General features: G+C 39.8%; 2 protein-coding genes across 4 annotated transcripts in view; one reads left to right on the top strand and one right to left on the bottom strand.

Annotated features, from left to right (window-relative positions):
• The window catches only part of LOC109963492 (calsenilin-like), a 14,337-nt gene extending 7,399 nt beyond the window's left edge, over positions 1-6,938 (bottom strand). Inside the window, exons 1-3 of one of the 3 annotated variants that reach the window (XM_020606050.1) lie at positions 6,578-6,938; positions 6,371-6,459; positions 2,809-2,983 (exon numbers count right to left, since the gene is read on the bottom strand). In XM_020606050.1, coding sequence (XP_020461706.1) covers positions 2,809-2,983; positions 6,371-6,376 — 181 coding nt within the window. In that variant the 5' untranslated portion in view covers positions 6,377-6,459; positions 6,578-6,938. The remainder of the gene's footprint in view (positions 1-2,808; positions 2,984-6,370; positions 6,460-6,577) is intronic. The other 2 variants (XM_020606048.1, XM_020606049.1) reach the window with 2 other exon arrangements.
• Positions 6,939-11,424: 4,486 nt separating this feature from the next.
• Positions 11,425-14,968, top strand: part of trim69 (tripartite motif containing 69) — a 5,535-nt gene continuing 1,991 nt past the window's right edge. The window contains exons 1-6 of the mRNA XM_020606058.1: positions 11,425-12,559; positions 13,001-13,096; positions 13,462-13,695; positions 14,333-14,355; positions 14,448-14,563; positions 14,684-14,968. The exon at positions 14,684-14,968 is cut by the window's right edge and continues 1,991 nt beyond it. Coding sequence (XP_020461714.1) covers positions 11,924-12,559; positions 13,001-13,096; positions 13,462-13,695; positions 14,333-14,355; positions 14,448-14,563; positions 14,684-14,968 — 1,390 coding nt within the window. The 5' untranslated portion in view covers positions 11,425-11,923. The remainder of the gene's footprint in view (positions 12,560-13,000; positions 13,097-13,461; positions 13,696-14,332; positions 14,356-14,447; positions 14,564-14,683) is intronic.

Below are 14,968 nucleotides of genomic sequence, written 5' to 3'. Positions count from 1 at the left end.
CCCATTGAGCATCTCTGGAGAGACCTGAAAATGGCTGTCCACCAACGTTTACCATCCAACCTGACAGAACTGGAGAGGATCTGCAAGGAGGAATGGCAGAGGATCCCCAAATGCAGGTGTGAAAAACTTGTTGCATCATTCCTAAAAAGACTCATGGCTGTATTAGCTCAAAAGGGTGCTTCTACTAAATACTGAGCAAAGGGTCTGAATACTTATGACCATGTGATATTTCAGTTTTTCTTTTTTAATAAATCTGCAAAAATGTCAAAAATTCTGTGTTTTTCTGTCAATATGGGGTGCTGTGTGTACATTAATGAGGAAAAAATGAACTTAAATGATTTTAGCATATGGCTGCAATATAACAAAGAGTGAAAAATTTAAGGGGGTCTGAATACTTTCCGTACCCACTGTATGTTGTTATTGTTTTGATGGAAGGTGTCCATTAAAAATTTCTTTTTTCTTTCTGTCTTCAATTAACCAGGAAGTCTCATTGAGATCAAAATCTCAATGGAGACCTGGCCAAGGTAGCAGGTATACAAATTTACAACATTAAAAACACAATACACACACACACAAGATAAAATAAAAAATAAATTTAAAAAATCCATTCACAAGATAAAAACAATAGACTCAAGAAAAAGAGCAATGTGTCTTCTTCAGTGGATATGAATGTGTCTAACATTAGATCTTACTGCAAGTTATTCCATGAATAGTATAGTATGAAAATGCTGTTTTCCCCAGTAAAAATTTGAGGTACATTAAAAGCAACCACCTGGAAGAGCACAGCTGGTAACCACCAGGGCTGAGACAGAAAATGGTGCAAAGATAAGATGGAAGTTTTCCCAGGATTGCTTTACAGATTAACAAAAATAAATACCAAAGCTGTTGTCTATTGCTTATTCTTCATAGACAGGAGGAGGATACCGTTCTTGAGGTGATCTGATAAAGGCTTGTTTGCCAAAAACCAGGCAGTGAATCCGTAACATTAATTAGTTAAAACATTTTCTGTGTTCCACTATCCCAATTCACAGTGAATTGTTGTCATTGTAGCAGAGCTCCCAGTTTACCCATATGAAGTGCACCTGTCTTGCACTGAAATGACTTAGATATCCTTTCAAACTATTATGCTTAAACTTTCCTTTTAAGTAAAATGTTGCAACTAGTTATCCTGTGTATCCAGTTGTGCAATATTTTCATATATGTGGGTTAATCTTGCCTCACCAGAAAAAAAAAACACACACACACAGCTATTACATGGACATGCAAGATGCAAGAGGCCATGTGGGAAGTGCCATAAAAATAATGCTACATTACACTGTTTAATGCACCCTAAGTGCTGATCTATTCCTGTTCTTCTATTAAATACAGACAAGAGTGAGTTGGCCAAAGCGTGCAAAGATGCAGACAGTGCAGCCATCACTCTCACCATCAGGCTTTAATGACTGCAGTGAGAGTAACATTACAGCTCAGATCAATTGGAAACAATCACACAGGTTCTCGTCACACAATTAAAGACACTTAACATTACATTTTCTTGGTGCACTCTTATACCTCTTTCATTGTTTATAGGCATTTTATTTCTTGGAAAGAGTTAAACAGTAGGCAGTATTTCACACAGTTCTTAAGTTGTAGGTGGACATTAAAATAGCCCCTTTTTAAATGGAAAACCTTCACTAAAAACAGTCATGTCTGTATTGTTACAGTACACTGTGTGAATTTGTTAATCTTTAGTGATGAATAAACTGAGCGCCCTCAACTGTAAGCAAACACAATTTCCTACATATGAAGATGAGAATGGTGGAACTGTGGGAAAATGGCCAGTGTGATTATAGTTAATAGCTGGATGGGTGGATTATTTTAATTTTATTTTAAATTCTTAGAAATATTGTTTCTGAGAGAATATCTCAAAAAACTAACTATAGCATTTTTAGTGTGGTGTTGTGCATGAGACACCTGGATGAAAGTGAGCACAGATGACTATCTACTGTAGAGAAAGAGCTGCATTCAGATGCAAAAATGTCTACAGACCAGCAGATGGCGATCAAACTGTTATGAAGTGGTGGAGCTCCTGTCTGTTAAAAACCTAGACCAGGTCTATTTGCTTGCTGATGGGATTATTGGTTGTGTGATGGTTTGGTAGCCATTAAAGCATTTTTTCTGTTACTGTTTCCACCAGTCTCATTTCCAGGGTACATGTTAGATTGGATTCAACTTTATTGTCACTACCCATGTACAAATACAAGGCAACAAAATGCAGTAAACATGACTGTCTGTTGGCAGAGAGGGAAATCAGCAGTAAATGATCCTGGATGACAGCAGCAGGAGTTTTCTGGAATCCATTTTTAAAGGGGGGAAATGTTCTAATAATTCCAAGAAATTGTTTCCACATTAGTTTAAATAAGAGAATTATATTATGATACTAAATGACACAGTGCAGAAACGAATGTCTGTCCTGTCTGTCAAGTGCATGTGGACTGTCTACACTGTCTGCCTGCACAGAAGGGCAATGCCAATAATTTAGACCAACCAAGAAAACTGGGGCATGTACTGTAGGGGCAGTCAGTGGAAGACACTGTGCTCTTCATCCACTTCTGCATTTGTGATTTATAAACATGGTGAAAGGAAATCCAAATACATTTTTTCATTTTGAATAGTTAAGATTGAACCTAGATATGAAGATGAGATCATTTCTTATCATTTCTCAGAGATTAGGTGCTCTCCCACTTTCCCTGTTGTCACACACAATCATTCAGATACTCAGTGTTGTGTAGTGTTGTTCATGGTGGTGGTGACTCTTCTTCCCCTTACCTGGCCCTTGCTGCGTAGTGCTGGCGATGATCCACTTGACGAGGCAGCACTTCATCAGAGAGTTACGTGACAGCCGTGGTTTCTGCCACTTGGAGCCCTCTGTCTGTCCGCCTTGGTTCGGATCTTTGCCATTGGCATCAGGCAGCAGACCACCGTCCACTTTCTTTTCATCTGCCTAAGGACATACAGAAGAGATAGTGTCCTCTAAGAGAGGAAATGGGAGCTCACTGAAAACAGAGGATGTACTTTATGGTGCTTTTCCACTGCTAAAGTTCCTGCAAACTAATTGCCTGGCTACGCCTCAGGCTAACCTAGACCAGGACTAAAAGACACCCGACCCTGTTGTAATTAATTCCAGGCTTTGTCTCGCTCCTTTTTTTAATGCCTAGATATGTTACTTAATGTTTTATTTAATCAGTTATATTGACATTTCTGATTGTGGAGCAACAGAGAGGTTAAAGTGGTTATATTTAATGGATCACATGAGAGTAATGTACAGTGAAAAAGGGGTAACTTGTAGTGACTTTCTGAAACCCAACTGTACACAAACATATTCAGTGACTGTCTGGTTGAAAACTGTGGATGCATTTAGTAGTAAAAGAGCCAGATATTTCCCTTAGGTGTTGTTGATGTTGTAGGATATGGTTCTTCTTACCATTGCTAACTCTGAGAGACGAGACAGTCCAAGTAACTACAAAACAGTGCTGATTTATTCAAAGGATCACAGGTAAAATTAACATTACACGCTCAAGTATCTTGCACCTCCACCATGCACGCAGGCAGATGTAAGATGGAAGACCCTGAGCCCACCAGGCCTATACATTATATCCCCTCGGTTGGGCTAGCCCCATACTACACAGAAACATCAACCGAGACGTCTCCTGGTGCCAGCTTTGTAGCTGGTCATAGCAGTAGTCAAAACATGAAGCAAATCAATGTGTGAATGTGTGTGTCTGTTGATTAAGTGGTGTGTAACTAAAAACATTCTCACGACCTCTAGTACATGTCGTGACTTAAACATAAGAACATATTATGCCTAAGGCTACAGTTATACACGTCATAATAATAATATTAACCATCCTGTCTGCTGACAGTCATCAACTTTTCTCTCTAGTTATCCTTGACCAGATGTACCCTGTAGAAACTCATAAGCAGGCCTAAGCATTTAACAGTCGAACTATACATCCTATCTCCACTAAACATTTCTAATACATAAAGTACCTATCCAATATCTATCTGACTAAAAATACCTAACAATGTGCAGATTTCAAAGGAGAGTACTGTACTGGCCTTACATTCATGACAACAAACGAATGCTAATGCTGCTTTGTCTGCTGGATCTGTAAAGACCTTAGACACGTGATCTTCAGAAGTAAAATGTGTGTTGTATTTATTTTCAGTGTTGTATTTACAGCTTGTTACTGCTACCCCCACACAGTCAGCTGATGCACGTGTAATGATAACTTTTCCATTTCAGCAGAGCCTAAAACCATACAGCCACACCACATAGCCTACAATAAAAAGTCTCACACAATATCCAGTTTAAGCACATTTTCAACTGGTTTGCCATACGTGTCTCTCAGGAAAGACAAGTTATGCACTGAAATAGGTTTTCAGTTATATGGTGGTATGATATGACATTTTACAGCTTTACAGTATACTGTGAAACAGAGACTCAGGAGTTATACTGAGACACATTCAGACATCCAGCTCCTGTAACCGGATGAACACATCAATACCTCAGTAATCAATACTATAATTCTCAAAATGCTCCTAAGTTAAAATGTATTTATTATAACATTGATTTAAGGGTCTTGTAGAATCTTCTGGACTCCAAACACTGCGCTTGTGTCAAATACTGTATCTTAATTTTGCAGTTAAGGAGGGACACGATTATGAAGTTATGTAAAACTGAGTGGTTTTTAATGTAATATACAGATAAAGAAATGTGCTCAGTTTCTGAAAAAAAGAGCTCACGAATCGGTAGAGATCTAATATTCCTGTAACAGGAGCACTTCTAAGAATAGGTATAGTACATGCAAGCACTCATTTCCGTTTTCTTGTTCGTTCTTTATGCTCTTGTCTCCTTTCTCTCTGCAACGCCTTTTACTTGCCTGTATGAACACAACAACTTTCTTTAAGAGGTAATGTAAAGAGTTTGTAGAGAAACTACAGTCTAGTGAGCTCCTCTGTTCCCTTGGTCCCCTATTTGAACAGGAAAGGTGCCAAATCGTGCAGAGCACTGACAATGTCGCTCTATAATTCACACTTGTTAAAACGGCAGCAATAAATGATCAGATACTGCCATAGTGAGCTGAATGATGGCTCTGAGTAAAACACTAAGATTGATACTAGACTGATCCACAAGCCAGACAAACAAATTAAAATATATACAAGCACACAAACGTGTCATATGGACGCATGTGAGAAACACAGTTAAAAACTAAAGCAGTCTCATACATATATGCAGCATATTTGTCCGGACTGTCTAAAGCAGGGTCTGCCAACATTTTAGGATCTCAGATGTTATTTCAGTTCTTAAAATTATCATGACCTCAGTGTCTGGAGAGATGCCAAGCAGTCATGATACATTTATTTAAAACCTAATGTGCTTTTATTATTAAAAAATTATGAAATAAATCATAAAATATCAGCTATACTAAATTAACAAGGACCCTTTTAGAATGTCTTCAAAAAACTGGTATAAAGAATCTGAAGAGAAGGTCCTTTGGGGTCTTCATTATTAAAATGATGTGTGCTGAGTGGTGAGGGATCATCCAAGTCATCACGAACACCATAGGCGACCATCCTCCACATGCACTGCTAAAGCCAGTTTCACACATCGGCCATCCTGACATCAGTTCTTTGAAAATAAGGCTGATGGCTATTTCAGTGAAATTACAGAAATCTCTTGGATCTCACAAAGTCTGAAAGCCCAGCTTTCAGGCAGGTTTCCTGCACAACTCTTTACCACTTTCTATGTCCATAACCTGCGTTATAATCTGCTTTTATTTTTGTCTGCCATATGGTTAAGATGTTGGCCTCAAGTTGTTGGGCAAACGCCACCATTTGACAAAAACAAACAAGCACATGTTGTGTTAGTATCTGCCTTGAGATCACCCTGACACATGGAGTGCATAATATGCTAATGCAACAACAACAACAACAATAGAAGGCATATAATATAATATAAAAAGGAGGCATTCTGCTAACCTTGAGCTCAAATATATTCTGCCACACGTTTTTTTTTTTTAAGTTTAGGGTAATTTTTTTTATACTTTGGGACATTACTGCTTTTACTTAAGAATCAGAGGAGTTCTTACACTAATATAAACCATATCCCAGTGAATGGTCCTCTACTTTCTCTGTAGTGTTCAGTTCCATTTTGACACGTTTCCTGTCGATATCCTCTACTTTCTCTGTAGTGTTCAGTTACATTTTAATTAGAAAGTGCCATAAGTTTGCTACCACAGTATAAATACGATTAATCCTGCTGCATGTTGGTCAAATGTATTCCATCAATAAATACATGACAGTAAATTGTAATACATGAACATTGTACCTGCATCGCTTCAGGATGTGTTTCACAGTTTTGCTCAAAGATCGCTGCAATCGTCCTTTGCTGGCTTTGCTCAAACGACCCTCGTTGAGCTGCAGCAGCATGCAGAGATAGAAGAGACACAAACGGGCATTTACTCACACCGAGCTAAGGATAATAAATGTTATTAATCGTCGGATCTGCCTGTTGAAGGTCAACAAATGCTCGAACCTACAGAGAAAAATGATTCCGTCAGTGATGTGCAGGAAAGTCGTGACCCGCTCCGGATCCAGGAAGAGCATCAGTTCTAAAGCCAGAGCTGGTCTCAACAAGTGAAGAGGAGGCAAAGCTTTTATAGAGAGAAGAAGTGAGGTGGGAGCGAGAGGTTTCCATCGTGACAGATATTATTGGAGGAGACCGACATGTTATAACCTGCAGTGACGCCCAGAGGGTCCGGTAGTCCGACTCTCTGAGGAAATTAGAAATCAGTAAGTTCTGCATTTTATAGCTCTGTGCATAGATACAACAGTTACAACAACTGTTTGTCAAATAACAGTTTGTTAAGGGGAAAAACTGTGATGTGTCACTTTTGTTTAGCTGAAAAACTCACGACACCATGCAAAACTGTTTTTGTTGTTTATTACAGAAAAGAACAACAACCATAATGCACTGTTTGGAAAAGATCGTCCTTAATGGACTTATTTTATATGTTGTCATCATCTGGGCTGTTTCACTGTTTAAAGATATCAGCATCACACTATTTGTTGTGTGGCTCCCTAAAACAGAAGAGTGAATTTAGGCAGACCACGTGTTCTCAAACCACAGAGGGGAAAACAACTTTCCATCCAAATGTAATAAATAAAAAAGGCTGTGCATTTTTAATGTACTAGCACCACAGTGTCAAAATGGCGTCCTGCTGCAACAGTCCTATAATTTGACCTTGAGTTTTGAAATTACAGCCCAGTTAGGGTGCAGTTTGTCCTAGCACCCGTTTCTCTCCACGGTTTCACATTAAATTGAAAGGTAAATTAATACAAGCACAGGAAGCAGCCTGCTGTGCCCAAAATATGCTCTGACAAGGCCTCTGCATCTGTTAAAGTGGTTCTTCTCTTCTCAGTTCTACAGAAGTCATGAGGAGGAGGAGGAGGGGGCCATGTGTGGTAGGAAGGAATCTGACAAAAAGAGAGATAAAGGCCAAATGGGAGGGAGAGAGGGTGAAAGACGGGTGAGATGTTGCACATCAATGATTAAATCATGTTTTTTTCTCCACTTTTTGAGCTAACTAAATGGAGTTTAAAAAAAGGAACCAAGCCTGAGCCTGCTTACGCATTAGCATTGATATACAGTATGTATGTAATGTGGGTAAGTGAATGTAAAAAAATGATGGTGGTCGTTGGCCCTATGAGTCACATGGAGGTACATTTTTTTTTTGTTATTGTAATAAATGCTGCCCATCATCATCTTCATGTGAAGAATAAATGTGATTAGTGGGAGAAAAAAACATTGATCTGATGACGCTGCACAAAATCAGTAGGTTTCATCCTCTGGGGACAGAGTCACATCAAAATGTATTCATCATTTAATTACTTTTAGCCTATATACAAAAGCACAAGATAATTCTCATTTGTCAGGGAACACATTCATTGAGAACCTCTCATAGCTTTACCACACTTACACCATCATCCAAAAACTGGAGAAAGTCAATATGTCTGTTCTATCTGTCCACGTGCCCTTTACCTCCTGCAGACAGTAAACTTATTTTTAACTTCACAAGCTCTAGAGAGCCTCCAGTTTCCCTGGTGTATGCTCAGATGTGCTTAGTGTGTGTGTTTGTGAAAGGGAGTTTCTTTTATTTTCTGTCTTTCCTCATAAATGTTGCATCTTTCCCCCCTCATTTTGTCAACAATACTCACACGCATGGCTGCACACATTTGTGCACATATTCACACTTTGTCTCCAGCTGCGCCAGGAACACTGTATCCACTCCAAGGTATGCCTTTGTATGATAAGATACATGAACACAACCTTGAAATGTAACATCAAAATTTGCTTATGTCTAATAAAAAACAGTGACATATCGTTGGTTTAAATTAACTTTGTGCAGTGTAGAATCTGGAGCAGATGACTTTGAGCAGCCTCCCAGCATAAAGCACATTAAAGGTTTGTTGTTGTTTACACTCTGTGGTTATTACTCTTTACCCAAAGGTTTTAAAGGTCCAAACATAAAACAAAAATGTAGAAAAACCAAAATGAAAATCTCTACAGCTATCCCAAGAAACACAAATATGCAATAAGATGTTGTGAAACACTATACTTTCTATACGTCTTAGAGGCATGAAAAACATTTTCCCTCACCACTAAACTGATTATAAAAAGTTTTCAGGTGTAAAACAATAAGTTAAAGATTTCAGTAATAAACACGGGTGCACTTGTTTTTTTGCTGTCTTTTTGGTCACGGGATCTTGTCCACATTGGAAGCAGTTATCTGTATATTTAGGCATCAGAAGTAATATTTCCTAGAAAGACAAATTCCTGAAATTTCTCACCCTCCTCTTCGCTGCCACCAGTTCATCTCTTGCACCTTCATTCAAATTTGAGAAAAAAGTTGAAACTGCTATTGTGTTTTTGCAGTACTTCTAAACTGCTAAACAAACTTTAATTCATTTAGTATCTTGACATGTTCCATCCAGTTGAAGAGTCCAGAAAAAAATGTTTTAACTTTTTGTTTAAACTGGATGCGATGTTGCTACAGTAGTAGACGATGATCCTTTACCCTCTTCTACACCCACTCCTTTTCCTGACCCACGAGGCTTACAGGAATCATAATGCCAAAGCATTTCACCATTTTAATTAAGTCCACAATACTAATCCATCCCCTGCGTTAATTAAGTATGTGCAGCCATGAGCAGATCTAAAGATGCTGTCATGGTCATCATTTTAATTAGGGACCACTGAAGGTTACACATTAATTACACTGAGTGCCAACACATGATGTAGTTTCCACTAAATCCTCAGATTGCAGATAGAGGTTTAATAAGATGTTTCTTCTTAGAAGTTTTTTCCAGTCATTGTACAAAACTCAAATACACACTATGTGACTTGATTTATTGCAGGGTGTTTCCACTGAGTAGCAGTACAGTGCACCAGTGTTTAACTTGCATAATACGTCAGAGTTTCACTTGATACATGTGTAGATGTTTGTCTATGTATAATACACTGAAGAAGACAATCAAAATAATAGCAAATTAAATCAATCAAAATCAAATCAAAATAACCAATTTTACCAAAAAACAAGAGGCCAGGTAAACACAATTACACTAAATAAAACAAATACAGGACAGAAAGAATTTGCTAGTTTGCTTGCTATGACAATCATCCTGTTCATAGGTGGAGCAGGAGACTTTACCTTTGCTGCTGGTGGAAACATCCTTGAAAAAAGGCATAAGAGTCATTTTTTTCATTTTAAGGGAACACAGTGTTGCTTTTGTGAAATATCAATCTGTAAACTGTTTTGTGATTGTGCAAAAATGACCATCAGGACACAGAAGACATGCTGCTCCACCTGTAAATGTTCAGTACAACAGACAGCTCCTGTAGCTCTTCAGCATCACGGACAACGAGTTCAGAGTTCACATAATAACATTCATGGGGCTCCTGAGGCACATCTGCAGCACATCTGCAATAATCAGAAGGGTCAGTGAAATCAGAGCAGAGCAGGTTGAATTACCGTGGAGCCATTACTGCTGCAGCTGTCACACTCTCCTTGTCTCAGTTTTGTCCTCAGCTGCTTCCTCACAGCCACCTTTATCAACTCCTCATCACTGTGTTGGCCTGATCAGGTCCTTTGCCTTGTACTGTAAGTCTGTACAAAACTAACCTGCGAAGGTGTTTGGCTGCAGCCTGTGCTGGCAGAATGCAACAATATTACAACACAGTGTTTGTTAATAAGGCTTGTTTCTCACTTAATCTACATTCCATTATTTATAGCTTGTGCACTCATCCATTTTCTGCCTGCTTTCTGCCCCAGGGATTCTGTGCTGCTTGGTCTACATATGCATGACTAGATAAAAGTAATTAAACGAACACGTTAACACTTTTTAGAGTTAACATCCAATAATTTTTCTCACTTAAGTCCCCAAAAATTGTGAAAATCCTGCCCTGGGACACATGTCTACCTGCTCTCTTACTGCATTTATTTTTGATAATTAACTACAGTATATAAATACCAAATACTTTAAATGTTCAACACACTACTCTACTCACAAATGTTCTACTTCTTATTATTATTATCATTCGTAGTAGTAGTAATAGTATTATGACTGTACTGTATGATTAAACCTTTCTTCGTTTTATCTTCAGTTGGACACTAGATGGCACTATTGTCCATAACATACTGTGGAGGCAGAACATAGGCTGAAGCACTCTGCACATCAGGACTAAGAGAAGTAGAATTAATATAAATCGGGCAAATGTGTCCAGTATTATCAACAAAAACTCTAAAAAAAAAAGCTTTTCCATGAACATCTGGCAGTACATCAGGCAGCTATCAGTCATAACTTGGTTTTACTGGTGTATCTTCAGGTTTTTCAATGATACAAGTTTCCTTATTGACAGTCTCTCTTATATCCTCATAAACAATATAAATACACCTCACACACCAGTTACAAGCACATGTTAAATGTGTTCTCATCCTTTCTCTCCCACTAACTCATGCACACAGCCTATTTTTAAACTTATATAATTCAACTGTAATTGTTCTTTTCTAACCTGTGATTATGTCTCAGTGCATAATAACAAGATGTCTGTATTTCATTTGTGTGTGTGTGTGAGTGAGAGAGATAGAGAGATGGTGTGATTAACCTGATGTAGCATCCTGTAATATTCAGCCTGTTCATGTGCTAATATGCTCCAGGGCTCTCTTTCTTTGTTGCAAGTCAGACATGTTGGACAGATGTTCCAGTCTTCAGGGAACAAGCTGTAAATATCTGTTACAATAACTAGAGATAGGGAGCTGGCAGGGTGCCTGCAATAGGACACTTTCTTTTGCTGTGTAAGTCTCTTAAATACCTTGTTTACCCTTCAGTAACTGAATACTCGGGGGACAGAGATCATTGCCCTAAAAAGAATCGGGAAATCTGTTACAGCTCACATATTTCTTTGCTGCTGTGTATCTGTCTCAAACACATTCATGCATGGAAACTCACACACAGAAAAGGTCACATACAATGGATTTACATTTTTCTGTAGTTACGCTGCAACAGATTAAGAGTTTAATGAATAAAGACTCTTGGAATTACTACCTAGACTCTGCTGTGGATAGTAAATCCTTGGGCTGCCTTGGTTTCCTGGTTAAGATGTGACGTTAGTCTGGAAGAAAAAAGGGGGGACCCACTGAGATCCCCTCACTGGCTCATGTGGATGTGAGAGGCTGAGGCAGCTCTTGCACCACCCCCTTCATTTCCCCACAGTCAACAGGAAGACTGGAGACCAAAGAAAGCAGCCACACTCTGCAGGAAAGGAAGGACATAGAGGTCCAGCTGTACAGTCATAACAAAGTAGAACAATCAAGGGAAAGGAATGAGCAAGACTCAGAAAGAAGTGAAGAGAATCCAATCAGTTTATTTGCAGAACTTGGAAAAACTAAATCAGGGGATTAGGCCAGACATGAAAAGTTGGAAACCAAAGGAAGGAGAATTTGCTGTGCAAACTGCAATGGAAAAGCTGCGACAATCTCCTATAGCTGGACAAGTAACAAAGAGCTCTGCTCACAGAATCAGCAGAGACCTGACTTGTTCCATCTGCTTGGATCTTTTCAAACAGCCAGTCTCCTTGCCCTGTGATCACACTTTCTGCCAGGGGTGCATCAAGGGCTATTGGACTGGTCCCCGGGGCTCTGGGCAAGGAGGCACAGGTTCCTGCCCTCAGTGCAGGAAGGTGTACCCTGGACAAAGCTTCAGACCAAACCGCATTGTTGCCAACATAGTGGAGAGCTACTGTCATGGTCTGGAGGATAGTGGCAGGGGAGCCTGTCTGGCAGACGGTGGGGTGCCAGAGATGGTCCCTGCCCCAGTCCCCTGCTGCAGCAGACACAGAGAGGAGCTGAAGCTTTACTGTGAAGAGGACCAAGAGCTGGTGTGTCTGGTGTGTGGTATCTCCCAGGAGCACAGAAACCACACCATGATATGTGTGCAGGACGCTGAACAGAAGTACAGGGTGAGTTAAGGTTGAATTATATTTCTGTTTCAGCAGAATACTGAGATGTTAAAATGTATCTAGTGAGGACATTTTCTGAGACTAATGGTAACTGCAGATTTAATGACATCTGTATTCATAATTTTATACATTAGAATATCTCACAGTTTGCAAACTGGTGGATCTTATTAATTATGGTCTTTGTATGTTCTCTCTCAGTCAGTAGGCTTGTCTGTAATAATAACTTATGCTTTGCTTCATCTTATCTACACTGTAAATGACACAAGTGACAATTCAGGCAAAACGTTACAGTGTAAAAGCTGTTTCATAAATGACCCTGGTGCATCTTTTTGAACATTAAATTTTAGAGCAAATCAGTGTCTGCTGGCCGTACCATTGGTTTCTATAAATAGACATCTGAATTACTGAGCATGCAGTGATGTTGTGTCTCTGTCCTGTCAGGTGTCTCTGAACAGCTCCATGGATGCTCTCAAAGCTGAGCTCAACACAGCTCTGCAGTGTGACAGGGAAGCTGAAGATGAGGTTAAAAAGCTCAAGGTGAGACAACACATTTCCAAAACAAGATTCTAGGATATATACAGTATATGCACACCCTGCAATCAGAACCACATTTCCTGCACCACCATAAATGTTCAGTTGGAGTCATTTAATGTCTAAAACCTGAACGAGAAATGAATGAAAAGCAAATCTACAAAGAAAGTATGGTACACGCGCTGATTTCAGATTGAACTGAAGGAGGACGTTTGATAGTAAATAATATTCAAAATGGAAGAACATCATTACATGCAAAGCTATATAAAAGGCAAAGATGTCTTACATGGAGCATAGATTTCATACTTTCGCTGTTATCCTTGATATATGTAAAGGTGGCTGACAGTGTCCATCACATTCCACTCCCTTAGGAGCACACTGCCGACCTGAAGCAGCGCATTGAGGCCCAGTTCAGCGACCTGCACCAGTTTCTGTACCAGGAGGAGAAGCTGCTGCAGGTGAAGCTCAAGACAGAGGAAAGGAGAGAGCTGATCCGTCTGGATGAGCACAAGGCCCTGCTGTGTGTGGAGATCTCCCGTCTGCAGAGAGCTGTCCACGAGATAGAGGACAAGCTGAAAGAACAGGACCCATTCACTCTGCTCCGCGTATGTTCAGCTTACGAGAACTTCATACATGATAAATACACTCCATATGGTTGGTATTAACAGTGTGATGAGTCAGGCCTGGGGATGATTAAGGGGAGAAATGCTGAGCTCTTGATTTCAAACCTTTTTTTTTGTTTCCACAACTATCTCACATTCAGGAGCAGGAAAGAAGTATTTCTATGCCAAAATGTTAACTAGCTGCACTCCACCATCAACATTTATGATTTAAATGAGCAGGGTGTAACCAGTTTATCTTTTCTATTTATGGTTGTACACCATTTTTACAGTAAAACAAACACATTAATCAGGTCCGTTTGCATGTATTTCAAAAGGAAACTCTTGAGTATTGCTTCTATTCTGATAGCAAAAGACTTTTGCTCACAGTGAGTACAGACAGGATGCAGACCAATGATCTCATGTTTTGATCTGAGGGTTAAGGAGTTTACTTCAGGCACGAGGCCATACTCTGGCCATGGCTGTGGGACTTTCCCCCAGCCATAGGGAGATCCCACAGGGTGGGATAGCATGAGCTCAGACATTGATGTAATGTGGAAAAAGCTTTCTCTTCTTTCAGATACAACAAATCTAATTCCCAGCCTCTGCCTCTCTTTTCCTGTTTATTCCCATCTCATTTCAGAGCATCAAAGTCCTGCTCCAGAGGTGAGTGTGATAACAGCCAATGTTATATTTTGTGAGGGGTAAGTTTTGTTTTTACTCTCTCTTTGCTGGTCTGACTTTGCTTTTGTTGGCAGGCCATCGCTGAAGTTTGAGAAACCTGCATTTACACCACCTAGTCTGTGTGAAGGTCGGTTTGCAGGACCCCTGCAGTACAGAGTTTGGAAATCCATGAAAGGAAGTATATACCCAGGTACTAAAAATGAGAGTCTAGCCTGATCTCCATTTAGAAAGGTTGACTACATCTAAGCATTAACATATATTTTCAAACAATAATTGAAATCTTTTGTGATCCTAAATTCTTTGTTTTTAGTTCCTGCAGCCATCACATTTAACTCCAGCACAGCCAACCCTTGGCTCAGCCTAACCTCCTCCCTCACCTGTGTTCGCTACCAGACCTTTAACCACACTGTGGAGGACAACCCCTACAGGTTCAACGCTGCCCTGTCGCTGCTCGGAAGCCAAGGCTTCACACACGGATGCCATTACTGGGAGATTGAAGTCTACAGCAGCACAGTCTGGACTGTAGGGGTAGCTCGAGAGTCGGTGCACAGAAAGGGGGTCATCAAAGCCCTCCCAGCCAATGGCTTTTGGGATC

This window comes from Monopterus albus, unplaced genomic scaffold, assembly GCF_001952655.1.
Source record: "Monopterus albus unplaced genomic scaffold, M_albus_1.0 scaffold75.1, whole genome shotgun sequence".
NCBI classification, from domain to species: Eukaryota; Metazoa; Chordata; class Actinopteri; order Synbranchiformes; family Synbranchidae; genus Monopterus; species Monopterus albus.
Note: the sequence above shows the minus strand (reverse complement) of the source record. Positions and strands in the feature narration are given on the sequence as shown.